The sequence below is a fragment of the Manacus vitellinus genome, unplaced genomic scaffold (genome assembly GCF_001715985.3).
Source record: "Manacus vitellinus isolate BGI_N305 unplaced genomic scaffold, ASM171598v3 scaffold_27_pilon, whole genome shotgun sequence".
NCBI classification, from domain to species: Eukaryota; Metazoa; Chordata; class Aves; order Passeriformes; family Pipridae; genus Manacus; species Manacus vitellinus.
The window spans coordinates 6,040,389-6,067,043 of record NW_021940039.1 but is presented as its reverse complement, the minus strand read 5'-3'; the positions used below and the strand labels follow the sequence as shown (position 1 = coordinate 6,067,043).

The 26,655-nt window shown below is 46.1% G+C and overlaps 2 protein-coding genes across 2 annotated transcripts in view; one reads left to right on the top strand and one right to left on the bottom strand.

The window, feature by feature from the left end:
* Positions 1 to 26: 26 nt before the first annotated feature.
* Positions 27 to 18,760, top strand: GOLGA2 (golgin A2; the record flags this gene model as incomplete). Its single annotated transcript, XM_029960507.1, has 28 exons — positions 27 to 98; positions 710 to 832; positions 1,186 to 1,266; positions 4,564 to 4,698; positions 5,272 to 5,315; positions 5,439 to 5,502; positions 5,974 to 6,033; positions 6,505 to 6,585; positions 8,306 to 8,344; positions 8,857 to 8,919; positions 9,163 to 9,256; positions 9,892 to 9,998; positions 10,550 to 10,608; positions 10,861 to 11,002; positions 12,021 to 12,110; positions 12,292 to 12,399; positions 12,498 to 12,585; positions 13,080 to 13,426; positions 14,233 to 14,346; positions 14,606 to 14,830; positions 15,085 to 15,184; positions 15,264 to 15,343; positions 15,898 to 16,051; positions 16,196 to 16,263; positions 16,801 to 16,903; positions 17,158 to 17,264; positions 17,432 to 17,600; positions 17,702 to 18,760. Coding segments are annotated over 28 exons (3,168 nt in total), but the record flags the coding sequence as incomplete, so codon positions are not given.
* Positions 18,761 to 20,826: 2,066 nt separating this feature from the next.
* Positions 20,827 to 26,655, bottom strand: part of DNM1 (dynamin 1) — a 44,079-nt gene continuing 38,250 nt past the window's right edge. The window contains exon 23 of the mRNA XM_029960582.1: positions 20,827 to 22,898. The gene's annotated coding sequence lies outside the window, so the exon portion shown is untranslated. The remainder of the gene's footprint in view (positions 22,899 to 26,655) is intronic.

Genomic DNA, 26,655 nt, shown 5'->3' with positions numbered 1-26,655 from the left:
GGATCCTCCTCCGTCCTGCCCCGTCCCCCGCTGCCCCGCCGTGCCCTGCCCTCGGTATTTACAGCGATAACCCCGGGACCGGCCCGTTCGGGGCTCAGGTGCGCAGGAATTGCACAGAAACGCTGCCAGGACTCGAGTTACAGCTTATCAGACCGGCACGTCCTGAGCCAAGTAGCTGTGATTAAAAAATCATTTGTAGATGTTTTCTCCCCTTAGTTGTTGCAGTGTCTGTACTGATGTGTTGCCTGCCTGTGGGGATTGCAGTCTTCCTTCATAAAATCTTACATGCAGCAGTAGATCTTACTGTCAGGCAGTGCCTTTTCGCTTTGCATGCGGGATTAATTACCTTTTATTAATTTTGCCTTATTGCTCTTAGTTATAACACTAAAAAGCCCTAAAAATAGTGCTTTTAATCTCCTTATAGCTGCACTGTGGAGTATCAATTTTTTTCCCAAGAATAGCATTAACTGTAAACAAAAGTTTTACAACTCTAATGCTCTTGTCATAAACCCGTCACTTTAGATTTTACTTTATCCTTCTCTGGGTTTGTTTTGATTTTTTTGTCCCAGAGGGGCAAACTCATGGAAGAGCATTTCACCTGTCCTAACACTTGATCTGTATTATTAGCCAATAGAGTTAAGTTTTGGGGTTTTGTTGACATTATAGAAGGCATGTTTTTTTGGACTTCAGACTCTTCTTCTGTTCACAGCTGAAGGAATATCAGCAGAAGAACAGCCCTGGAGCAACTGCAGGAACTAAGAAAAAACGCAAAACTAAAGAAGGCAGCAGACCTGCCACTCCCACCACCGATGACCAGCAGCCTCCAGAGAACGTGAGTGCCTCATTCTTTCTGTTAAATCATTTCCCACCTCCCTGCTCTTTGGCTTTCTGGACAACCTGAGCGGTGCTGGGAAGTGGTTGTGCTGGTGTAACAGCTGAGTGGTGTAGGTGCTCTATGAAGTGTCCTACAATAGTTGGCAGCTGCCAACTTTCCAGTGGTGGAAGGTGCAGCTGGATCTGGGGTCTGTCCAAAGTGGTGGTGACTGTGCCCTGTGCGTGCCCAGAGCTGCTGTTCTGAGGGGTTTGCTCTGGACGAGGCTGGTTCTTTGGCTGCCTTTGATTGACGTTTTCTCTCTGTCCTTCTCTGAGCCGTTTCTCTTTCCCCTTTTCTTTCGCCTCCTGTAGATTCAGAACATTCTGAAGGTGCTGGTGTCAGACCTTAACCGCTCCAATGGGGTAGCCATACCCTCATTGGACAAGAGGAAGGTGAGGCAGTGCTCGTGTCCCTCGCAGTGACTCGCTGTCCCTCCCGCATGCTTCGGGTTCTGTCCACACTGACTGACCTCCACCTTCGGGGTGGAGCCTTGTCCTCACACATCCATTGTCAGTTGCTTCAGTTCTGTTGCTGTTTTTATTAACATGGAGCTCTTTGTGTTTCCATCGTGCTTGTTTCCTCCTCTTTTGTGTCAAACTTAACACGTGGAAAAGTGAACCTTGTCAAAAAGTCTGCTCAGTGTGTCCTTGAGACAGCTGAGCTTTGAGGAAAACAGGAAGAGGTAGTGCTTTCTTAGCCTGTATTTCTCCTGCTCTGAGTGTCATTGCTTTGTCTCCTGGAGCCTGGTTTCTGAAGGGCACGTTTCTGCTCATCTCCAGGCAGGGAGCTGCCCTGTCAGGTTATTCCAGCCACCCATGTTATGACAGGCAATGGAACTGGCACAGGTGATGTACAGTCTGGCAAGTGCTGTGGGTTTAAATATGCTTGGGCAGGAAGTCATATACTTCAAAGCCAAGCATGTACAGGCTTTACTGTATTCACATTCCCAAGATCCTGAAGAGGAAAGGGCAGGAAGTGTGCCAAGAAGGGATAGAAACATGTTCAGAAGCAAACATGAACAAACAGCTTTTTAAAAATACTTTTTAAAATACTAGTTTTCAGACAGTCAGTTTATTTAAATGAGGCTCAAATTATGATAGCAACTCAGGGAAGTCAAATTTTGTAGGCCACAGTGTTCTTCCAATTTTGTTGTACCAAAGCCCTGCTTTTAATTTTCACTTGCATCATTTTGGCAGCGTTGTTTCAATGTAGTTGTCATGAAGTAACTCGTTATTATATTTACTGCATATCCATGGGTCTCCAGCAATAAATGTAACTATAGTAATCACATGGGGTACCTGATAGATGCAGTGAAACCTGCAAGATGGAATGGAGTTCACTCTGAATTGCCTTTGTGTCCTTTTTCTTCTTTTTTTTGGTGTTCTGTCCACCATACAGCAGCTGTTCTGTCCAACACAGAGTTCCTCCAGCTGGACCGTGTAGGTTCTGTATCAGTAGAACTTGAGTGTTGTGAGGACACACTGCCAGCTTTGGGGTGCTGGGTGTGCCTGTCCAGCCTCACAAAACCTGTGTTGTGACTGAAGTGTCATTCTTGTCCTGGGACTATTTTCAGTTAACACTAATAAGCTCAGTGTAATTTAAATCTCAGAGAAAGAGACTTGTTTCACATTGGAGGCTGTGATGAAGATGGGTGGTCCAGGGCTGTTGCTGAGGTGATGTTTGGCCTTGCAGTGAAGGCCTACCTGTGTCTGCAGCTTTAGTTCTGTTCTGCAAATGGAGAATTCATGACTCTTTTCATTCTTGTTTTCCCTTTTTTTTTTTCTCTTTTCTTTAGAGATCTGATTGGCTGTTATGGAATTTGTGGTTTGTTGTGCCTGTGGTTTTAGGAATAATTTGAAAACTAACCTTTAATTGCAATATATATGGAAAGAAAGGCTTCTCTTTCCAGTTGCTGTCTTGTAAAAGCCCTGAGTCAGGAAAATGCTGTTCAGAAGCTGGATGCTAATAGGGCAGAAAAGCTGATCGTTGGCAGCTGAGCTGCTGCTGCCATTGGTGTCTGATGTGAGGCAGAGCCCTCCCTTCTCACCCACTTCAGCCTTCTTGGCTCTGAAACACAGAAAAAACAGCAAAATAGGAGCCTTTGTGTGAAAGCAAACAGACCCTACTATATGCTAAGCTGAGCAGAATTACTTTTTATTCTATATTATTGGAAGCTCACAATGCATAATTTCCATATAAATGTTTTGCTACTAATGCTTTCAGTTTCCAACAATTTCAGTTCTTCAAATAGTTTGTTGGTTTTTTTTTTAAGTTTATTTCAAAACTCTCATTGTGAAGGCAGAAGGAAGGAGTTCTTTTGGTTAAGGCACGTTACTGGTTTTTGCATCTTGAAGCATTGAGCTAAAAGAATGTCCTGATCAGAAGAAATTAAGGAAAAATTTTTGAGATGTGCTGGGGAAGGAATTCCTCCTGTCCCTCTGATGTTTATATTGGTGAGTGTCTGACTGATGAAGGTGAAGTAACCTTTAGCTGGAAGAAGTGGGGGAGTTCCTCACCTTCCTATAAGCACCTAACATATATTGCTCCTTGAGGGCACAAGTATCTGTCCTGCTAAAAAGAAATGCAGAAAATTCTGTTTCTGTCTGCAGTCTTCCAGCTTACTGTTTTCATTAAATCTGTCTTCACTGTTGCTGTATTAACCTTGCTACTGGATTCATGAGTGAAGTGCTGAGCAGGTAAACAGGGAATGCCAAGAGAGGGAGATTTCTTGTTTCCCGTGAATGCCACGAAGGAAGTGACTGAAATAAGAGGGAACTTTTCCAGGTGGAATTGGCAGAGAGCTGCAGTGTATTGGTGTGGTTGAATGTTGAAAGATTATCTCATCTGTTTTGTGCTGTTTTTAAGTGATGACTTACTGGAGATGGATGATGAAATCAAACAAATTGCCATAAAACATGAGAGCACTGCTGGGCTGTTATGGCTCTGGAATGCTGTGCAAGAGATTAAATGGTCCAGTTTACTGTGGCTTGGTAGAGGGGGCATCAGATGCCATTCATCCTCCCACAAGGGCTGGATGGGAACTTGCATTGCTGTCCAGAAATAGTGTTTTGGCCCTTCTCTTTTCTGTTTGGATTCTTCTAGTCATGGGATCCATAGTTGCAGCAGGGCCACGGGCACCTGCTCCCAGCCACCTCCCTTTGGCCTGTTCATAAATGTCCTGTTTCTAAACTGGGGGTTCATGGCATGCCACAGATTTCACTGAGTTTTAGATGGAGCACTTGAGTTTGACTAGCCCAGTTCTCAAGTAGTCACTAACCTGTTCATTTCCATCTTCATTTGCATACAGTGACCTGTGTTTTCCCCAGGCACAGCTCTAAGGTGGTGTTTTTCAAAGCACAGTGACATCTGCCCTCACTTGCTTTTTGGGGAACCTTTTGCAGTGAATCTCATGTGTGAACTTACAGCTGGGTGACATTATTGCCCTGTGTTAAAGAAGGGAATTGGACCATGGGACATGAGAGGGCACAGCTCTGGAACACTGTTTGTCCATGGTTACAGTCACCTGCTTGCTCTGGGGAGAACACAGGTCCCCTTCCACATGTTCCTAAACAATTGATTGTTCACATCTGTCTGGTTTTCACTGACGGGTCACAAGGTGATGTGTTTGTGTGTGTGTGTTTTTGTCACTTTGCATGAAGGCTGTAATCCTGTGCTGTGTTTTGTGACAGGCATACTTTGACAGTGATGTTGCCACTCGTAGTGCTGAGCCGCTTGCTCCCGATGTCCCTGTGCTCTCTAACAGCAACAGCCTCCCTAGTTGTGGTTCTGTTCTGCCTGCTCCTGAGAGCATGCAGCTGACACAGGTTTGTGAATTATCATCAATATTGCCATTGAACCGTTGAATGTTGCTTACTGATGCCACCTTTGTGTGGAGAAAGATGATCTTCGTAAATATGACATGAGTAGTTCAGGTTTTCTGCTGTTGAAAGTACTCTGTTTTCCACTCTCCATCCAGTCACAATGTGTCTGTGAGAGCAGAGAGAGGATGTGTCCCTGCAGCTTCCAAAGCTGTTTTCCTTCCCTTTCTCTCCTATTCATTATCAAAAAGTACAGAAGGTCTCCAGTCAGAGCAATCTGTGATTCAGTTGAAGGTTTTTCCAGCAAAGTGTTGATTATACTGATGAGTAGTAACAGCAAACATAAAGCCTGTGACACTTGAGTTTCTCTATTCCAAGAAACCCAGACTCACACTACCCAGAAGTGATGTGTAAGCCAGGAATGGGTTGGTGATTTTCAGTTCATCTTCCTTTGGGAAACAGTAATTACAGGAGCTGTGGAACCTGAGCCCAGGTGTAATCAAGTGTTCATGACACATTCATAAATGTGACTCCCATCTTCTTTTACAGGCTTGTAAGTTTTTGTGTTTCAATCCACAGATTCACGAAGCCGGGGATCATAAAAATGCTCTGGATGAGAACAGGTGAGTGCCTGTGTTGGCTTTGCAGCAGAACCCCAACAAATTAAGGTTTTATTCCTGCCCAGTGCTGTGCTGATTTGGACAGTTCCCTGGGAGAGGTTTTCATTGTGAGGTCTTTGTTCCCAGGTCTTTCTCATCAACAGAAAGTCTCCGCCAGTTGTCTGAACAACTCAATGGCCTGGTTTCCCAGGTATGACCTCCTTTTCATCCATTTGTTGCATTAATTCTCCTGGTGTTTGATGTGGAGCTTTAAGCAGCCAGCTCAGGGAAACACTCTCCAATCTCAGAGATGTGTGCAGCCATCCTACTAAACCATATGATGTTTAAGCATTGAAAAGCAAAAAATCCTGTTTTAGGAATGTAGGATTTCAGCAGTAGGAAGAAAAGCAGAGTGGGATGAATGAATTGCATATATTTATGGGAAGATGTACTCTTGATTTAGTGGAAAAGAATCTGAATTCAATCTGCATAATTCAAATCAGCTTGTCAATAGGGGCAGCCAGGGTCTCTCCTGAGCCAGAAAAGTGTTTCCTCTGCCTGTGTGTGGTTGGTTGAAGTGACAGGTGCTATAAGGAGTGTTATTGTTATAGTAGGTTCTTACTTAATAGTGATTTGTTGCCTTGGGGACAAAAGCTGACTTACTTCACTGATTTACTTCTAGTCTACATCGTATGTGAATGGAGAAAGTGCTGTTTCTTCCACAAATATTAAGGAAATGGAAGTAAGTTGTTCTCAGTCTGTCATGTTTTTTTTCTTATTATTTGCTGCTGTTGATCCCTTGTTGGGACTCTGTGCTTCCAGCAGTGTTAGTGAGGCCTAACAGAATGCACAGGTCACATCCATCACTGTCTAGTGTCACCTGGTGCTTGGGTAGTTGTGGTCACAACAGTCAGAGGCAGGTATTCAAGGTGTTTCCAGTTTGAGGACTGGGGATAATCTGGCTTTCATGCAACTGCAGTTCTTATTTCTGATTCACTTTTATGTCAAAGTGAAGCCTCAGCAGAAACGGATAAAATAGGTTGACATCCCAGCTGCTTTTGTTGAAACCACAGATTTTGTTTTGTTTGGAGAATCTGATTATATCAAACTGTGATAATGATTTATTTTTCTGTCCTTTTTAATTATTGCTTTTTTCCCCCCCCTCCTCCTCTTCTGCTCCTTCCTTTTTCTCCTGTATGCATGTGCCCGTCAGACACGTTACCAGGAGCTGGCAGTAGCCCTGGATTCCAGCAATCTAACTAACAAACAGCTCGTTACAGAGATAGAGGAATTGGTAAGAAACAATCCAACCAACCAGTTTGACATTGTCTTTGCTGCTCCTCCACGCTCTCTGGGTGTCTGCAAGGCTACGGGTTCCCTCACAGTGCCACAAGGAAGGCTGCTCACACAGCACTTTGTAAGGAACAAAATGGGCTGTATGGAAAACCTGGGAGGAGGATCAAAGCCTAAGGCCACTCGTGAGTGTGTTGGCTCACGTGAGGAAGCAGAGACAGAATTTTGCTGTTTCCATTTAAGTGGGCTCTGTTGATCTCCTCGTGCTGTCCCTGGATGATAAGCATCCTGTAAAACAGCTATTTCTGGTCCTGGTCTGAATCCTTGAAATACATAGTTCTGGTGCTGGCAGCAGTGTGAAAACCTGTTTCTGCAGGTGGTGATGCTGTTCTAAATTTATCAGCAGAGTGGGAGCAATAGGTCCAAGAGAGCCTGGGGCTGTTTTCTGATCATATCCTCAGCTTCTCTTGGCACAGTGAATGAACTGCTTTGTCCTGTGGCCTGCATGGATTCCTGCTGCTGCTTTTCAGCCTTCAGCTTTAACACTGCAAGAAATGCAGCTAAGTGGACCTGTTTCAGGCTGAAAAGAGCCTTTCTTGTGTGAAATACTTTTCCCCATTTTGTTCCTCCCTAAAACTAGGCTTTTCCCAAAGTTCATCATTTCCCAGTGTACCCCATGACCCCTCTTTTTGTTTTATTTTTGGTTTTGGGTTATTTTTGTTCCATTCTGTTTCTTTTTGCGTTTTAGCTGGGCTACAGAGGTATAGTGCATTGCCCACCCAGGATTCTCCTTGTTTGCCAGCTTTTCTGTTTGCCTGGAGCTCTGCAGGGCCTTTGCTGCATTTGTGCTCTTGCCTTTGCTTTTCCTGGTTATGTTGAGTGCTGGCATTGCTAAATCAAAACCTCATCCCCCCTCCATCTGTAGTCATGTTTCAAAATGCACTGAAGGAAGTAGTGGTAGAAAGAAACAGCTTGGCCAATACTCATTATTTGGGGAGGGGGAAAAAATACTACTTATTTAGTTACTTATGAGGCATCTGTGAGAAAACTGCCAGGGGGATAAGAGCTGCAAAGGGCAAACAGCTTCAGGGTTTGGTAGCTGCCACTTTTGTCTCCTTCACTCCATACCTACAGATGCACCATGTGCAGTCACACATCACCCATAAGATTGAAATTGGCTGGGACAGAATTATCCCTTTCCTTGCATCTGGCTCCAGCTCTCTCTCATACCACCTTGGTGGGAGCCTGCCAATGTACGTGCAGCTCTGCATGACTTAGAGGCCAGTTGTTAACTGGGATAAAGGTCTAGGGAATTATTTAAAGGAAAAGACCATTTATTTTTTATTTAAAGTGGTTTTGGTGATTTGTTCTAATACACCAGGATGACTGTGATTAATTGCAAAGATGTGGGATATTGCAAGTTTAACTGAAGTTGCTGGATGCTCAGATAGGAACATACAGGGATTTCAACAGAGGTACTGGAGAGGAACTGTCATAATGTACTGAGCAATGAAAAAGATATCAAGTGTATTAATGAAGGGAGCCCCGAATCTCTTACTTTTAATAGTTGAGATCAACTTCCTGGTCTTCTACAGAAATGGAAATTCTTTTTGCATTAATTTTGCATTAATTGCATATTATCCTAATTTGTCAAAGTGAAAATGTTTCATCAGTATGAGAATATTTTCTCTTAATATTGGTGCATCAATTTTCTTCCGTAGAAACAGCAGAACCAAGAAGCAATGAATCAGCTGGAGAAGGTAAAGTGTGTCCTATTTTTGGATACATAGATACAGAAATAGGTATCTGTGTCTCTAAGGAGTATAAAGAGTCATGGACTGTGGCACAGGAGTGTGTGATCTTGTCTCATGTTAGATTCAGTTTAATTTGTAGCATCAGGCTGAGTATTTTGAGTTCATGATTTGGCTCGGCAGGCAGTGTTCTGATTTTGACCAAAGCTAATATTTAAATACTCAAGTTGGAGGAGTGCAGTGGGAGCAGGAGGTTACAGTTTAGGTTCTTGCCAGGAGCTTCCATTCCAACACTGCCACGTTTGTGCTGCAGTGATTGTGCTGTGCTGTCACTGCTGTTCTGGGATGGAAAAATGATTTAAGAAGCTCAAGTAATGGAAGATGAACTGTGTCTTTAAAAATACTGGTATCATTTACATGCTAGAGATACTACCAAAGAATCCCTACTTTCCTAGTGTGACATAAAACAACATAAAACTAGTTGCCTATTTGTGCTGAATAAGCATAATTTGTTTCTACAGGAAAAGAAGGAGTTTGAACAGAAATTTTCTAAAGAGCAAGCAGCCCTGAGAGAACAGCTACAGGTAAGGCAGAGCCTCCATTACAGTAATGTCACCTGGCTTCTGCTGTTTTCTGATTAGTGACCACTCAGTCTTTAACATGGAAGGAAGCCATGAGTCCATTCCTTCAGGAGAACCGAGAGTGTTGGTCAGCCAGACTGTACTTAACTGCAGGAGCCCTTTACTGAATTACCCTTTTGTGGCAACAGTGGGATTGCAGTGACAAGCAAAGAAGTTTTGCGCTGAGCTGGTTTTCCTTTCCCAAAGGTTCACATCCAGACTATTGGAATTCTCGTGTCTGAGAAGTCTGAGCTGCAGACAGCCCTTGGACACACTCAGCAGGCTGCACGGCAGAAGTCAGGTGAGTGACTGTGAGCACTGCAGCCCAAGCTGGTGGTTACACTGTGGGTTTCAAGTCACAGGCTTGACAGTTGCTGGCAGCCAGTTCACAGCACTCCCTGACTCCTCAGTGAGCAGGATTTGGCACTGGCACTGCTGCTGTCATCATCCAAATGGGAGCATGTTGGTCCCATGGCAGTTGAGGTTCTTTTGTGCATCACTAAAGCCTTGTCAGCTCTGTTGGGCCTGGTGACTACCCCAGACTGTTCTTTTCTGATTCTTTTAAAACTTTGTTCCTGTTCTCCACCCTCCCTCCCACACAGCTGTCATGTTAATGTAGGTTTTACCCAAGCCTTTTATTCTGAACTACATTTGAGCAATTTATTCTAATAGGAAAAAATCCCCCAAACAAATATTGTCTGTTGTTCTGCAAAGGAAGTTTCATCATCTCCCTCTAAAAGTGAGGCAGGTAGTTACAGAGAGCTTTGCTTCCAGAGCTGCTAGTGAATCACCTGCAGAGCCAGGAACCAGTTCTGCTGATACACAAAGCTCTGTGCTGCCTGAAGAGCTTGTTGACAAAGTAGAAAGTGCTGTTCAGCCAGTTCCAAAAAGCTCTTTGTGGTGTAGCTGTGACTGCCTGTGCTCTGACTTGTGCAGGGGAAGCTGAAAGCCTCGCTGCCCGTTTACATTCATCTCGCCAGCGGGTGTCGGAGCTGGAACGCACCTTGTCCTCCATCTCCATGCAGCAAAAACAGTCAGAGAAGGTAAGAGTCACCTCTCTTTGTGCTTAACCAGCAGCTCTGCCTTTGGCTGTTTGCTTATTACTACACTGCTGCAAAGCCTGTAGTCCCTGCTTAGAGAAGAGGCAGAAATTAACCCTGTTAATTATTAATTAACCTTGTAAAGCCCTGTAGTCTCCATGATCAAGGCAAACTTCACTCAGGTTTCTGTGACTACTAATCATATCGTCCAGTTGCTGTCTTCAGATATGACACCTCACTTCATTAGTCTGGCAGCTTCACACAGCAGAGACCTCGTCCCAGAATTCTCCATCAAACACACACTTCAGTATTGATACTAATCCAGAAGTTTGCAGAAATAACCTTGTTCCATTAGTAGCATCACATTTGAAAAGACTGAGCACACTTATTCCTGGCAAATTCAGGTGGTTCTAAGCAAACCTGTCCTGAGGTTTTTGCTAAAGTTATGACCTTTTCTGGTTTAGCTGATCCATTAAAGGTGAAATTAAGTATTTTTTAACTTCTTTTGTTTGGCTAAAGTCTGTAGATGCATCAAGAGTTTCTTTTTTCTGCAGCATAATAAAGAGCTAGTGAAGGAGCGAGACAACCTGAAAATGGAACTGTACAAACGAAGGTAAGTCCCTTCTGCTCATTACTGCAGTAGGACTCTGTTCTCAGAGAGCCCCAAAACATAACAAGGGGCACAGACCACAGGTCTCCAAACTTGGGAGGTTGGATATTCAATTACAAAAAAAAAATAGCCACTAGATGTGACATTTCTGTGATTCTAGCTGCCAAGAAGCACTGGGCTGTAGATTTATGACCTGGACATCAGCAGACCCAGAGTACATGCAGTGGTGCCACTTTGATCTTTTGTTTGTTTCAGCAAAAGTAGTGAGGAAATAAAGCAGCAGAATTCGGAGCTGTCAGAGAAAGTTCATTCCCTGGTGTCCAAGAACTCAGCTATGAAGTTGGATGTGGAAGATTTGCAGAAGAAACTGGAAATGGCTGAACTGATGATTCAACAGGTGAGGGCAGATCACACTGATCATTGTCAGACTTCCTTCTGAGAGGGGGCAAGACTTAACTCTTGGCTTTAAAGGAAGGTACAAAAACTCATCAAGACATCCCTTCAGTGAGGCCTTGGAGGAGCAGAAAGTTTGTAATCTAAAGAGTTGGAGCAGTAGATTTAAAAACATTGTGACATTGGTCTGCTAAAAGAGTGTTGTACAGTGTGAGGGGGTGACTGAATGTACCAAGTGAGGAAATATGGTGACTTTTCTTGTATCTGCTCAGCACTTTGGTTACTCAGCTGTGCAGTCTCACTGAGTAACCAGCTGAGTAGGGGTGGTGTTTGTACCCACCCAAGCAGAAGAAGCTGGATTGGACAGTGGCAGCTTGGAAGTCAGCTGGGGAAAGTTAGGAGAAGCAGCCAGTTAGAAAGGGACTGCATGGAGCAAGCTGTTAGCAGGTCAGAGAGCAAGCCTGGTGTTACCCTGGGCCTGGGAGGGAAGAAAATGCTCTTTTTTTTTACTCCTAGACAGTGGCTTAAGTTACCCTTGAAAGAAAGCCAATTGCTGCTCTTTTGGGAAAAGTACTGTGCCTCAACTGAATCAGTCTTGCTGCTTAGTCCACTGACATGTTCCAGACATTGGCTTTAAATTCCTGACATGTTTGACAATTTTTAAGGTCACAGACTTTTATACCATCTGATCTGGCTGTGTAATGCAGACTCTGGAAATGCAGAGTTTCTGAGCCAAAGTTTGATTAAGTCCTGTTTTCTTAATTAAAAAAAAAATCAGTAAGTGTAAAATTGGTAGGGAGTAGCTGCCCAGTTCAGCCTGTTTTACAGGATTAATATCTTAAGCTTTAAAAATTTTAATCCCCTTTTTTTTTCTTCACATTGAACTTCACTGTGAGTTGGAGCACTTTAGAGAACTGTAGAAGGTTACAATGTGGATTGTGTGACAGGTTACTGTCAGGGGAAAGGCTAGGCAGGAGCTGAGTATTAACATTTTGCCTCAAATTTCTGATTTTTATTGACAGTTCTCAAATCAGACAGGGAGTCTGGATGCAAACCAGCAGCTGCAGATGGCTCTGGAGGAGAAGGCGAGCCTGGAAGCCCAGGTTGCTCAGGTAAGAGGTTGTATGAAATACAACCCAGATCTTGATGTCTGTAAAGAAATTTGTGTGGCAGAAAAATGCAGCCCGAGCTTTGCACTGACCCTGCTTTCTTCAAGCTTTATCCCTTAAGCAGTCACTGCCAAATTTATTCAGCCAGTGTGATTTTCTTTGTGTTTGATTTTGCCTTGAACAGCTCTCAGAGTCCCTTCAGCAGCTCCAGGCAGAAAGGGATCAGTATGTAGAGAAACTGAAGGAGGAGGGGAGCATTTGGCAGCAGCGGGTGCAGCAGCTCTCTGAGCAGGTAACCCCAGGGGCAGGGTCACACTGCTCTGGACAAACACAGGCTGCAGGAAATGCACCCTGAATGTTGTTCTAATTTTGACTCGCTGGGCCTTGCAGGTCCACACGATGGCAGAGGAGAAGGAGAAACATATGGCCCAAATTCGGGAGCTGGAAGCCAACATTACAGAGTTGATGAGTGCATCAGGTAGGGCTTCCAAAGTGGGGCTTCCCACTGCAGAGTGCCAGCTGGATAGCTCTGTCCTGCTGTGCAGGTGCTTCCACACACATGTGGGTGTAAAGCTGTGAAGACAGCTGGAGGCCAGCTGACCCTTAGAACCCTCTTCTCCTGGCAAACAGCAAAGGAATTCCTGCAGTGAATGGCCCAGCATCCTGATTCTGTCTGTAGTACCTGCCTGACTGTGCTGTTGGCCTCTCTGGCCCAGGAGTTTGGGAAGGCAGGATGCTCTTGCTAGGGCTGTGGGGGATTCAGCAGACAGGAGGATGCTGTGCTTGGTTTCGGGGTAGGTTTGCTCCTTTGTTCCTCTCAGTGCTGTGCACCAAGGACTGGACACTGCAGCTGGTGATCCCTTCTGGGTCAGAGAGCCCTACAGGCTGGGGTGTGCCTTGTGTACCCAACAGGGATGTGTATTACCCAGGATTTACCCTGTGACTGAGCTGCTTGTCATTCCATCTCCTCAGCAGTGAAGCCCATGGATGTGGAGCCTTCCTCCCCGCCGGGGCCCACGGCAGCAGAGCTCAGCCTGCAGGAGGAGATCCAGAGGCTGCAGCAGGAGAAGGAGGAGCTGCAGGGGCAGTACCAGGCCCAGGTCCGGGACAATGAGCAGCTGAGCCACCTGAACCAGGAGCAGGAGGAGCGGCTGCTGGAGCTGGAGAAGGCTGTGCAGCGCTACAACGAGGAGTCTGTGGACAGGCAGCAGATCCTGGAGGACATGCAGAGTGACAAGGCCACCATCAGCAGGGCACTGAGCCAGAACCGGGATCTGAAGGAGCAGCTGGCTGAGCTGCAGAATGGGTTTGTCAAACTGGTATGTCTCTTTTGTGCATCTTTTCCCACTGCTTCCCTCACTGGTGAAATCCTTTAGTAGTGTAGATGTAAAAAACTGGCAGAAGCATTTATCCCTCTCTTGTCCTGTTATGCTATGGATTCTCTGTCTTCTAACACCATGCCAAGAGGTTCCCTGTAATTCCTTACTCCCTCTAGTGCTCTGGACAGGTGAAACCAATGTCTTTGTCCAGAGCAGTTTCCTTTTCCCTCTCCTCCCCTGGCAGTCAGGCTGTTTCTGTCCCTGATTATTCCTCCTGCCCTTTTAACTTGATACGCATTTCCTGTATTTGCCCATGAGGAATTTCTCAGCAGTCTTTCTTGCTGCTGTCATTCTTGCCCATCCTGGAGCTGAATCCTTACTCTTGCTTTGCTTCTTTCAATATAACACCTTCCCCTTTGGGGCCCTGGCAGACTGACACATGGTCTGGCTGCTGATTTTTTTCTTTAGTCCTTTCTGAACTTGTTTTTGAATGTCTGTGGCTCTGTTTGGGATATTCATACCACCCATCTGCTTGGGAGCTGACAAGGCTGCGTGATGTGCCAGGCCTCTTCTTGGCACTGTCCCAACACTGATTCCCCTGGCTCTTTCTTTGCTCTTCTCCCATCTTCTGATTCTTTCTTTAAGTTATTTACTGTCCTGAACAGTCAATATATGGCCTTTAATTACAGCCTAGAGTAACACCAGGGATGGCACCCCACTGTATTGGGAATGCACATGGTTTATTGAGAGCCTGTGTTTTATGGTGGCTGGGGCAGTTTCCTTCCACAGTGGTGTTTGTCTTGCAGACAAATGAAAACATGGAGGTTACAAGTGCCCTACAGTCAGAGCAACACGTAAAGAAGGAGCTGGCCAAGAAGCTTGGGCAGCTGCAGGAGAACCTGGGGGAGCTCAAAGAGACGGTGAGCACCAGCAGGGGGATGGCAGGGCCGGTGCAAGCTGCTGGCAACTTCCCAAACATTGATGGAAGGATGGAAACGAGCATTGTAACGATCAAGCTGGGAGCCTTCCCCTGTCGTCTGCTGCCTGATGTGGGCAACCAGCATGTGGGGGCAGATGGTGGCTGCCTGCCTGGTTGGTGGCTTTGGGGCAATGTTGACAGCTTGGATCATGTTTCTGGCAGAAAGGGTTTGATGTGGTGGTTTGATCTTGTTCTCTCAGCTGGAGCTGAAGACACAGGAGGCCCGGGGCCTGCAGGAGCAGCGGGACCAGTGCTACAGCCACCTGCAGCAGTACACCCTGGCCTTCCAGCAGCTTGCAGCTGAGAAGGAGGAGCTGCACAAGCAGTACCTGCTCCAGACACAGCTCATGGACCGGCTACAGCACGAGGAGGTCCAGGGCAAGGTCACGGTGGAAATGCACCTGAAAGAGCTGCAGCAGACCAAGGTAACAGTAAAAGGGGGCAAGTGGAAAGAGGGGAGGAAAAGTGAAATATTCAGTGAAAAGTCAGGTTGAGTTTTTGCAATCCCTTCCACCGTGGGCTGTTCTGTGATTACACCCTGTGCCATACAGGTGAATGATGCTTGTCTGGAGCAGAAGCACTTTTTTTGTGTTGTCTGTGTGTGATGCTACTATCTGAAGAATAGTGACTGTTTGCAGTCTGGCTTAAGTTTCAGTGATCTTCTGCTTCTCCCCTGCAGGAAAGTCTGGAAGCTGTAGCCAAGGAAAACAAAGAGCTGCAGGCCCAGATCAGTCAATTGGCAGCAGAAATGGATGGTAGGATTTTGCACCAACTGGAGGGTGAGTAGCTGCACCAGGGAGGAGGCAGAGCTGGGCTCTCTGGGGTATTGCCTCCTTGTTCACCTTCCTCCTTTCACAGAAGACGATGAAGCAATGAATGAAGAAATCCAAAAACCTTCATTTGTGATCCCAGAGAAATTTGAAAGCCATGAAGAAATGGTGAGTCTTAATGGGTATAAAAGCCTTTGGTTTTAGTTCTAAAGAAATGTCCAGAAAAGGACGTTTATCAGCTGTGATCCTACCAACTGAGTGCAGTCATGAGGGGAGTTCCTTGTGCACAGCAGCAAGAAGCCAAGACTTCTGCAGCATCCTTGCAAAACAGGCTGGAAGTCTGGCAGTGGCTTGCCTTATGAAGGCAACTCAGCTGGCACAGCAGCTCCTTAATGGGGTTTTGATGATGATGTTCTCTTTAATTTGAAAGCAATTTGGAAATGGTGTCAAATATCTGCTAGATTTTTCTGCAAGTACAGTCACAATACTGCAGTCAAAGAGGTATCATGGGAGCCAGTATTTAACCTGCATGTTGGTACTGCTTGCAAATGAGAGAAGATACAGTAGCTGCTGCCTGGTTCAGTTCCAGGACAGTCACGCAGTACTTTGGTTTCCTACCCATAAATAAAATGAGGCAAACTGTTACTCTGTCCTGAGATGCACCACTGACCCTGCTGAACACAGGGGAAGCACTAATGTGCACACTCTGGAATTCTTCTTAGGTCACCTTCGTGACCTCTGCCATGTCCCAAGTGGAGCAGGAGAGACAAGGCCTGAGACAGCAGCTGGCTGCTCAGAAGCAGCAGTGCAGGACCCTCCTGCAGCAGATCACAGCTCTCAGGCAGGAGCAGCAACATCACATCGCGCTGGATGGAGGTAAAACTCTGCCACAGTTTGGGGACAGTGTGACCATGAGCTGTGCCTGGGCCAGCTGGCTGTGGCTGCTCTGAGACAGACTCACTGTGCCTGTGAGTGCATCCTGCCCTAGGAGGAACTGTAATTTGCACACTTCCCCTCCAGGTTCCATTATGGATACTGTTCCAGTGGAGGTTCATGAGGCTTTGAAAACTGCCATGGACAAGCTACAGGTAAAGCAAAGGATCTCACGTTGTTTCAGCTCTGCTGCTCTGCTCAGCCAGACTTGGATCCAGTGTCAGACAAACACAGCACACAGACTGTAGGAGAATAAGTAGCAGATGTTCCATAATAAGAAGCTCTTTCCTAAAAAGCTCATCACAGCCTGTCTCAGCACAGGAAAGCTTGCAGCAGTAACTGCCCTCCCACCCCTAGAGGCTGTGGAGTGACCACACTGACCTGTGGTCTTTTCCTAAAGAAATAGCTGAAAACAGACTCTTCACCCTGCTGGGGTGAAGCAGGTGGTCTGCAGTCCAGGAGCTGAGTATGACCAGAGCTGTGCTGCCCCAGCAATGAGAAGGTAAAAGACACCTTGTTTCATGCAGAGATGCTTTTTCACACCTTCTCTATTTCTGTTCCTTTTTAGTGTGAGATTGGAAACAAGCTGTAAAGGAGCAGGGTTTGTTCCACAGGCTCAGACCAGTGTCAGGGGGTGTTGTCTTTAGCACAGGTGTTGTCTGTACGTGACTGACCCCCATTTCTGTGTTCAGTTGCGTTTCACAGAGCTGATGCACGAGAAGGCTGATCTGAAGGAACGTCTGGAGGAGCTGGAGCACCGCTGCATCCAACTGTCTGGGGAAACAGACACCATTGGTATGTTCAGGCAGCACCAGCACAGGCTAAAGCTTGTTCAGTGTGTTACATGTGGAGCAGAAGGTCCCCAACAGCTTTTGGAATTGGAGCCCTCCAACTACCAAGCAGTTTCTGTCTCCTACTGCTGCCTAACTGGGCTAGGTCTCCAATCCAGGGCTGGGTTTCCTGTATCCTCATGCCACATAGCTGTGTGCTCACCATAAGACTTGTACCTCAGTCTTGCTGACACTCCTGACTCTTCTCTTGTCTTCCAGGGGAGTACATTGCACTGTACCAGAGTCAAAGGGCTATCCTCAAACAGAGGCACCAGGAGAAGGAGGAGTATATCAGCAGGTTGGCTCAGGATAAGGAAGAGATGAAGGCAAGGAATCTTTGCTGTGGTACTGCTCCAAGCAGGGCGGGCCCAGGGAGCACTTGCACAGTCCAAACCTTCACACACTGTTCCATTTGTGACAGGGGTAGGACTGCAAACTGCAGGGGTGTGTTTGTGGGTAAACATTTCATGGGCTTTCCTTTCCTTTGGTGCAGATGAAACTACTGGAACTGCAGGATTTAGTGATGCGCCTGGTCAGGGAAAGGAATGAGTGGTACAGCAAGTATGTAGCAGCTGCTCAAAACCCAGAGCTGTTGGGCAGCCAGGCGGGAGCTGTGCTGCCAGCGGAGAGGCGCATCGAGCTCAACGCCACCGACGGAGAAGGTGAGCTACAGGACCAGCTCTGAGCATGGAATGGCCCTTGGAGTCGGTGTTGTGTGAGGATGGGAGGAGTTACCTGCCTGCCCTGTCTGTGTTCCTTGCAGGGTTACGAGAGGTGAATCTGTCAGAGGAGGCGGAACAAGAGGCTGCTGTTCTTCATCAATCCGGTTTCCCCCCTATCGACAGTAAAGCTGCTCAGCCAAACCAAGAGGACCCCACAGCAAAGCAGATAATGCAGCTTCTCAGAGAAATCCAGAACCCTCAGGAGAGGCTGGGCTCCCTGCCCGAAAACCCGTGCATTCCCTTCTTCTACCGCGCTGATGAGAACGATGAGGTCAAAATCATGGTAGTTTAAGTGGTGCTAAATCTGACTGACAGCAATTTTCCATGGGCCTGAAAGGACTTAAAACTGACTTGTACGTGCCCATACCTCTGCTCAGTGCCCTCGGTCAGAACAGATTCCTAAAGACATCAGTAAAGAGAGATTGCATCAGATGGAACTCGAGCATCAGACCTCATCTTCTCTTTCTCTTTTCTGTTACTTGGTGTGCTTGGAGTACAGGCAGACTCTTAACTCATCCTGGGAGGCAGCTGGTGCTGGCACATCACCTGGGCCAGGTTCAGGCTGAGGGGAAAGGAGTCCGTGATTTTGGGCAAAATGACTTAATCCCTTGTCCCAGACTCTGCTGCCACAGCCGTGACTGAGCCGCGGTTCAGATCCGTCACTAACGACTGTCATCAGCCTCGTTCCTTCCAGGGTTCCCAGAGTAACTAACTTGTTCTGGTTATGGACTCTTTAACAGGTTGGGTTTGTTTCATACTACGTATCTTAAACTCCCCCCTTCCTGCTGCAGCCTCTCTCTTGCACCTGTATTTGGGAACAGGCTTGTCAGTCTCTGAGCCCCCAGCGAGCGGCTCCGGGGCAGCACCTCCAGCCCTGTGTTCTCATTGCCAGGGGAAGGGACTGAGGGGGGCCTTGGGGGGCTTTTGGTTACTTGACAAAGCTTTATGTGATTCTTGGGAGTGGGGTGGAAATGTAACTGCACTTTGAAGGATGATGTGTTTCACTTGTATGTGTCTGAAGGTTTTATTTATTTTAAGAAATGGGAGAAATAAGTAAAAGGAAACCACTTAATAAACATGCTTCGTTTTGAATTTCTGGACTCTTAGGGGTTCTGGTTCTCCATCCCTGAGCTTTCCTCTTCTCCCATTTTGGTAAGGAGAGCAGTAGAGGGGTGGAAACCAAGATCCTGTGGCCCAAGTTTCTGGGACATATCAGCACCTGGCACTGCCTTGAAGCCACAGCCCTGATTCTGAGGAGAAAACAAAACATGGAGGGAGGAGAGAGCTCCCTGAAGCAGGAGCAGAACAAATCTGTGTGTGGAAGTGGTGAAGTGAACTGCATCTGGATATCCTGCTACTGAATTTGCCTTCAGGCAAGAACTGCCTGTTCTTAGGAGGGCTGGTTTCAGCAATGGAGTTCTAAGGGAAAGCACAGGTGAGGTTTAAGGGACCTGATCAGCCCAGCTGTGTGATCAAACACGAGCCTGGGCTGGTGCCTGAAGCAGCACCCACCACCTTCCTGTTACCTGTGGAGATACAGAGGCAAGCACAGGAACACAGAATCAATTTTTCTGTTTGTTCAACAGGAGAGACCGTTCGTTTCTTCATGTCCAAGCTGGTGAAGCTTTACACCAGCGTGACAGAGAGCTTTTCTTCTACTGCCAGAGGCAGATTAAGTGGGGGTTGTTTTTTTTTTCAAATGGTCCATCTCAATATTTCCATATACAACTGAAAAAAGAGCACAGAGCACACTTAGTGCTTTCCTGTGATCCCCCAGGGGAAGATGGAAGGAGGTTTCTGAACTCCATTTGAATGGCAGGAGTGGTGTCAGTCTGTTATAGCACAAGCAGCAGTGGGGATGTGTACATACTGTATCTGTGTAAAATGCTGTATGTTCTTTGAAGAGAGACTAAGCCTGTTGCAGTGTTCATGCCTGCTCCAGCTATTCATAAATCTGTATCATAACTAATAGGGGAAGGGCTGTGATTTAATACAGAGCATTATTGTAAATGGAATAAATCTTCATTGGGTGTTTAGTACTGTGAAGGAGACAAGACCAGTGAAGGAGGTCTGTGGTCTGTTGCAGAGGTGACTTAATCCTGTTACAAATTTGCTTTCTGAATAAACTTATTCAGAGGGGCACTGACTAGATGTATTTCTTCTGCACAGATCACCTTGAAATTAGGCCAGAAAAAGGTAAGTGAAGAATGAATTCTTTATTGAAAGCACCTGCCCTGACAGTGACGAGCTTTCATGAATGTTTTCTGTAGCCAGACTGCTGAGAGGTTTCTCTTGGCTAACATTTCACATCCAGACCCCAGCTTCAGATTAATTTTTTACCTTTTTCCCTTCAAGAGCATTTCCCTGACCTCACCTTTGCTTGGAGTGAACCAAGAGCAGCAACTACTGTTCAGCTGCCACCCAACAGCTTTAAACTGGAGAAACTGCACTGGCTCTGCACCTCTGATTTGAGAAGAAATAGAAAAATGCTTCTTAAAGGCCACAAGCACCAAACAACAGCAAATAGCTGCTACACTGGAACAAGGACACTTTGGATGAGGCTGGAGAGCAGGGGATAGGATTTATCTTGCCTGGGCAGGGTAGCTGGTATTCTCATCAGAACATACTTGACCCCTGACAATCAGATTAGAGGTTTCTAGTTTTGCAACATAAGGCTCTAATACTGACTTGAATAAATAAAGAATATTTTTGAAGGCAAAACTATGTAACAGCCCTGTGTGTAACACCAGGGATAGATGGACCAGGTCTAGTGAGGGGGAAAAAAAAAAGGAGGACAGGGTAGGGCAAGCAATACCTATAGATGGAACAGTCAGGAAGGAATCACTGGAGATATGGAGTCTATTCACTCAACCCCCATCAGTGGCTTACTATGAATAAAATCTTGAAGGAGCTTTTCAAGAAGAAATCTGTGTGCAAAATTCCCCCCTCCTGTATGTCCCACCCCTGAAGCACCTCCACAAATTTTCTCCTACAAAGGGATTTACCTTCTGCACCTGACAAGCTGTTTCACTCTACTGCAGCTCCTGGACACCACTGTTGCTGCAGATCTTCTCCACCTTCCCTATTAGTGACAGCACCTGCTTGCATGTACAGCTCGTTAAACTCTATGGGATGAAAAGATTAGGTTATAATCAAACACAGCTTGAAAATCACCCAGAGAAAGAGAGATGGTTTTATTCTAGTCGTGGAGACCTTCATTATACAGAAATGAGAGTTTATTTCATCCAATAAACGAGAGTGACAGGTAGATCACAAACTGCATCACAGCTACTACCAGCACTGAGACAGTTCACCCACAAGTCTGGGGTAATACAATAACCCAACTGCACACAGCAGAGAATTTAACAATCAGCTCAAAAACTCAACATTGGGATTTGGTTAACTTTTTGGATGTCTTTGTGTATATATATATGTATATAGATATTCTTTTCCTACTTGAGTATTTCCTAAAATTCACATGGAAGCACAAATGGCTTTAAACACCTGGACATATATAGATTTTTCATCTTATATATATATTTATAGATATTTATAACAGTAAAGATATGTTTCTCATTACTACAATATACTTGTTTAACTCCTTTAAGCAGCTGGGAAGAAAAAAGAAAAAAAAAACAAAACCAAACAAAACCCCCCCCCCCCCCAAAAAACAGTTTCACTACAATCACATCTGATATGTGTGTGTCACAAATTACAAAGAAAACAAGCCATGTGTGAGATTCGAGTCAGACCATTCCAGGACAGAACAGCTAAGAGCAGGCAAAGAGTCTCAGAGGGAGCAGGACTACATGTCAAATGGTGGTTTTGGGCTCTCCGGGCGGGCGGGACTGGCCTTACCCGGCCGGCTGGAGGTCAAAGACAAGAAAAACAAAGAAAAAGGGAGAGAGGGAAGGAAAAGGAGGAGAAGTAGTAAAACAACAGTTAAAATACAGAAAGGAACTGGCATCAGAACAATAGAGGATCCACAACAGAAATTAAGAGCAATAGCACTGAAACGAGAGAACTTCAACGTGAATCAGGCCTGGAGTAAAGCCTGGAACACAGGTGGCTCATTCAGCTCTGGTAGAGACATGACATCTGAGATGTACAGGGTTGATATATTTTTTTAATTCTCAAGTTTTTTTGTTTTCTTTTTTTTTAATACATGTAGCATGAAGAGTAAAAACCAAACCTTAAGATGAGTTGTGATCAACAACGGTTACAAGTTTCCCCAAACACGTACCATCCACATGCAAGAAAAAGGCTACGGAAGAAAGTCACCACAGTACCCCAAAAACACTGAAAGATGTGCTTATTCAAAGCAGAAATATTTTCAACAGAACACCACACAGCGAACTCCCTGAAACATTTGGCTGTCCTTGTGCAAGGGGGGAGCAGCGTGTCTATTCCCCTCGCCCCGCTGGGGTGTCAGGAAAAGTCAGCCAAAAATGATGATGCAAGACAACTGCTGGCAGGAGCCAGTGTGTCCCCAGCAGGAATTCCCCAGCCCTGGGGAGCCGAGCAGGTCTGTGTGCTCCTGCACGCTGAGGTGTGTGCGCTATCTCAGACTTCACTCTAGCAGGACTAGATCTGTTCATTCCCCCCTCCCTGCCTCACTTTGATAAAAGGTTGATTGCACTGTTCCCAACATGAAATTTTGCACCTTAGAAGTCAAACTAATACACAGGACATCTAATCTGTTCCTAACGGTGTCACGTGTTTCGACAGCATGTGTTTTGTTTTTTTTTTTCCCCTAAGTCACGCCTTTGTCTTAACTACAAGAAAAGAAAATAGCTACAGATCAGTCCTGGGTGCTACAACTAAGTGGTGCAGGCAGGACACTTATCCAGGCAGATGGAATTACTGGACGGACAGCCACCACTTGGACTTAAGGGTGTCCCTGTGGCTGATCTCTCCAAGGAGCCTGTGTACTTCAGGGATCCATGCCACTGAATGAAGGCTACTCTACGCTCACAAAGCAATACAGGACGCACGAGCGAAGACGAAGAGCTCGATCACTAGTGTTTTTTACAACACACTGGGAAGGGGGTGGCGGGAGGCAGAGATGTGGGATGGATGAGAGGAGTGACTGTGGCTGAGGAAGGGAGGGTGGGATGGGGAAGCCGCCGGCACGGCGCTCGTCGCCAGCTGTCTACAGCCTCAAGTTATAAATCTAAGAGGGACGGTTCGGCCGGTCGGATTATGGTGGGTCGAGTAGGTGAGGCGGGGCCCCTTCTGCTGTGAAAAAGCAGGAAACAAAAACAAGAGAACACACACTGTGGTTAGCACAGCAGTCGCAGTCACGGTCACACGTGGTGCTTCTCCACCTCGCCGGAGCCAGCAAGAGAATCTGATGTGAGGCACAAACTCCACACGGGAGACGCACCAGGCCTCGCACTGGCCTTTCTGCACGGCCCAGATCACCTGTAAAGCAATCCCCTGCACAGCCAGGTTTGCTTCCCCTCTGAAATTTGGAAGTGCAGAGATTTAATGCCAGTGAGTGCACTGGCTCCGGGATGAGCGTGGAGAAGCACAGACAACAGTGAGCTCCTGTATCAAGCACATGACGGTCACACAGCATGGATGGGGCCCTCTGAGACGTGCTGCTGGCAGAGGTTCTTGGCTGGTTTGGAGAAGCACCTTCTTCCCCTGCCCTTGAGGCTACTGCAAGCCTGAGATTCCCTGTTCTGGCACAGGAGACTGATGTTGGATGTCAGGGCCAAGCTCACCATTTCAGTTTTCTAGTTCTGGCGCTCAGCAAATGCAGCTTCTACTTCAATAAAAGGAACTTTGGCTACTGCCACTCCCTTCTGTTCCAGCCCTTTTGCTGGTACTTCAGCAACATAAATGGGCAGCAACTTAAGTGTTTGCCCTCTGTATGGATTAAGTGTTCTAGGCTCTCCTTCCTGTAAGGGACTGGGGGCGGAAAAAAGCCACAACAAAAAATACAAGACAACACCCCTGCCATGTCTCTCAGCTCATTACTTCAAATTACTTATTTACTTCAGGCTCAGAATGCAGGCTTTAAGAAGTCTATAAATAAACATGTGTTCTGTAAGACAGCAAGTCCAATCTGTGGTTTTCCTTTAAAATGTGCTCCCTGCAGTGTCTGCAGACTTGATGGTGTTTCATTAAGGTGGACTAAATTGTTCGGTACCAAGCCAGAGTAGTTTTAAGGTCCAAACTGCCTGAAATGCAAAGAGAAAATCCAACAGCATACAGATCAAATTGAAGGGAGCCCCTGCACTGATCATACAAGACCAGGTGTCCCAGAATTAAAGACTCAATTCTACACTGACAAGCTTTAATTTAGATTACAGAGAATCAATCGACTGCTGGAAATGAAGGCCCTCCCCTGACACTGGGGCTGAGGGGAGAGAGGGAAGAGCAGCAGAGGAGGAGGATGTTTGCACCAGTAGACAAGTCTTGTTTTGCACTGACTGCAAATCTATAATCACACTGGTACCAGAGGAGTTATACCCCTATAAATTGAGGCAAGTTCCATCATCTTAGCAAATTAACCAGAACAATTCTCCAGTCCTGTTTATTAAACCTCAGCAGAACCTATTGCTCCACATCTATTAAGCTCCAGATCTCAAAACAATTACAACCACTTGTCCCTTGCCTTGGGAAATAATACATAAAAATAAAAAAGCTTCAGACAGTAAAGCCACTTTCAAATGCTATTTCCTTGACTGAAAATGTCAATGGGGACTGCAAGACCCCACTATCAGTATGGCAATCAAGTTACTGCTCCTGTACAGCAAATAACAATGGGATTGCTCTAACCCAGAAATTACAATCACCTTGGAAGGATGCTGAAATAATACTATTGTCCAGAAGTAAAAACTGCAATGGGATGTTACAGCTGGGGGATCTGTGACCCTGAGCTTAATGACATGTGGGATCTGTGCATTATCTCTAAGGGTGCTCACAGTGTAAGTGCAGCCACGCCAACCCTTTGATGGCTTTACTCTCACTGGAACAGCAACAGCACTTGAATTAAAACCTTACAGAACTTCAGCTCAAGCTTTAGTGAGATGCTGTTGCATCATCACGTGTATTAGAAGGCATTTCTCAAGAAGGTTGAGGGACTTTGCATTTCAGGAGTTTGGACAGGCTGTGCTAAAAGCCTCTGTGGGTTTATGTGCAAAGGATGCTCCAAGTCACCAGATTATGTCGTGTTCTGGCAAGAGTGGCCATTTGAAGTACAAGTAATTTTCAGGTAGATGGGTTGCTTTTTCGTAATGTACTAGGATTGATTTTTGCAGACACTTATTCCTCTCAGCATTCAAAGCATTTTAGAGGGAGGGGCTGTCAACTTTTTAAATTTACAGGTTTTCTTTCTCCTGAGGTTTTCTGGAGATGTTTGCAGAATCTGCCTGGTAAGGTTAGAAAAGGCTGAAAACTGTTTCCCAGCACTAAAAGGGACAGGGAAGTCTCTCAGGCAACATTTACCCCTGAAATGCTCCTTCAGTCTGACTTCATTGCTAGTCAAGCCTTTGACTTTTCAATGATAGAAACTTTCCTCTCTCAAGACAAGGAACAAAAGTTTTGCTCACAGGGAAGCCTGTGACTGTCTCCAGTATATGAAAAGGAAGATCTGAGTCCTGGCAGGAGCCTAAGGAGATGAGTTACAGTGACTGTCACATTCTTTGAAGTCAGTCTTTCAGGGCCATACCCAGAGAGAACACTGAGCTAATCATGTCTAGGGACCATTGGGCTAATAGGGAGTTCTGCTGATAAGGATCTAACAGAGGTGGTAAAACATTACATTTACTCCCTTGGACTGCAAAAGGTTTTGGGTGTAATTTTTTGGGTTGTTTGTTTGGGGGTGGTTTTTTTGGTGTTGTTTTGTTTGGTTTTTTTTTTCATTTTTATTTCCTTGGTGCTCTTTATGGCAGATCAAGAACAGAATGCCCCATAATGAGGTACAGACAACAGCAAGGCTCCTTCCCGAGGCTGTTCACCAGGATGCACATTTCCAGGGCTGTCAGGGATGCCTGCAGTAGGCAGAGTTTTGGAGGACACTGCTGATTGCTCCAACACCTCTGCAGTGTGTCATCAGTGAGGAGGGCTGAGGGATGACGTCCTCAAAGATGCCAATCATGAGCAATCACTGCATCGGTTTGATGTGATGTGGCAGCTCTCAGCTCTAACTGCAGTTCTGTGCAGCAGTAACAGACACCATCTACTGCAAGATGTGACCCTCCCTGCCCCTGGAACAGGGGCTTGAACTTCTGCTTGTCCTATTAAGGCAGGATTTCAGCACATGCCTCTCATCCCCAGTTCTCTCTGCCACAACTAGCAGCAAAGGGAGTCTGCAGGAGCTGCTGCTGCTCCACTCCTCTGTCACAAAACAGCCACAGAGAAATGGAGAAGGAGCCCAAAAAAACCCACATCTGCCCTGTTCTGCTTTCTGTACCCCTTGTCAATAAGGACTGGAGGTTCCCAAGGAAAAGACTCAGGAGAATTTGCTGATGCCCCTCTTCACACCCCCACTCAGCATTAACAGGGAGAGCTGTACACAGCACATACACACACCTGCCCCAGCACCCTGCACTGAACCAGTACAACCAGCAAAATGCAGGGAGAGACAGGAAAGGAAAACAGGCAGGAGCTCAGGGCAGAGTGTTTGGGGGGGACACAGATCATTAAACCTTTCCTGTTGCAGGGGCAGGAGACAGAGGAGAGAAGGTAGTTTGAATAGAAGCAGAAGAGTAACCTAGAAGGTAAAGGGTCGAGGGGAGAACAAGCAAAGGGAGTTCACTTCTAACTGATGATGGGACACAAGGATAACAGGGAACATTCAATGTCAGAGTTACCCTGCACTCAGACATGGAAGTCCTGAAATTAATGACCCAAACTCCTCTTGACTTCCACAAGCACTAGGGACACAGGGAGGATGGGAGTACTTCTCCAGCCAGACACTAGAATATAAGAAGAGGAGTCTGAACTAACAGCTCCCCAAGCCTCTGTCTTGATCCTAACACAG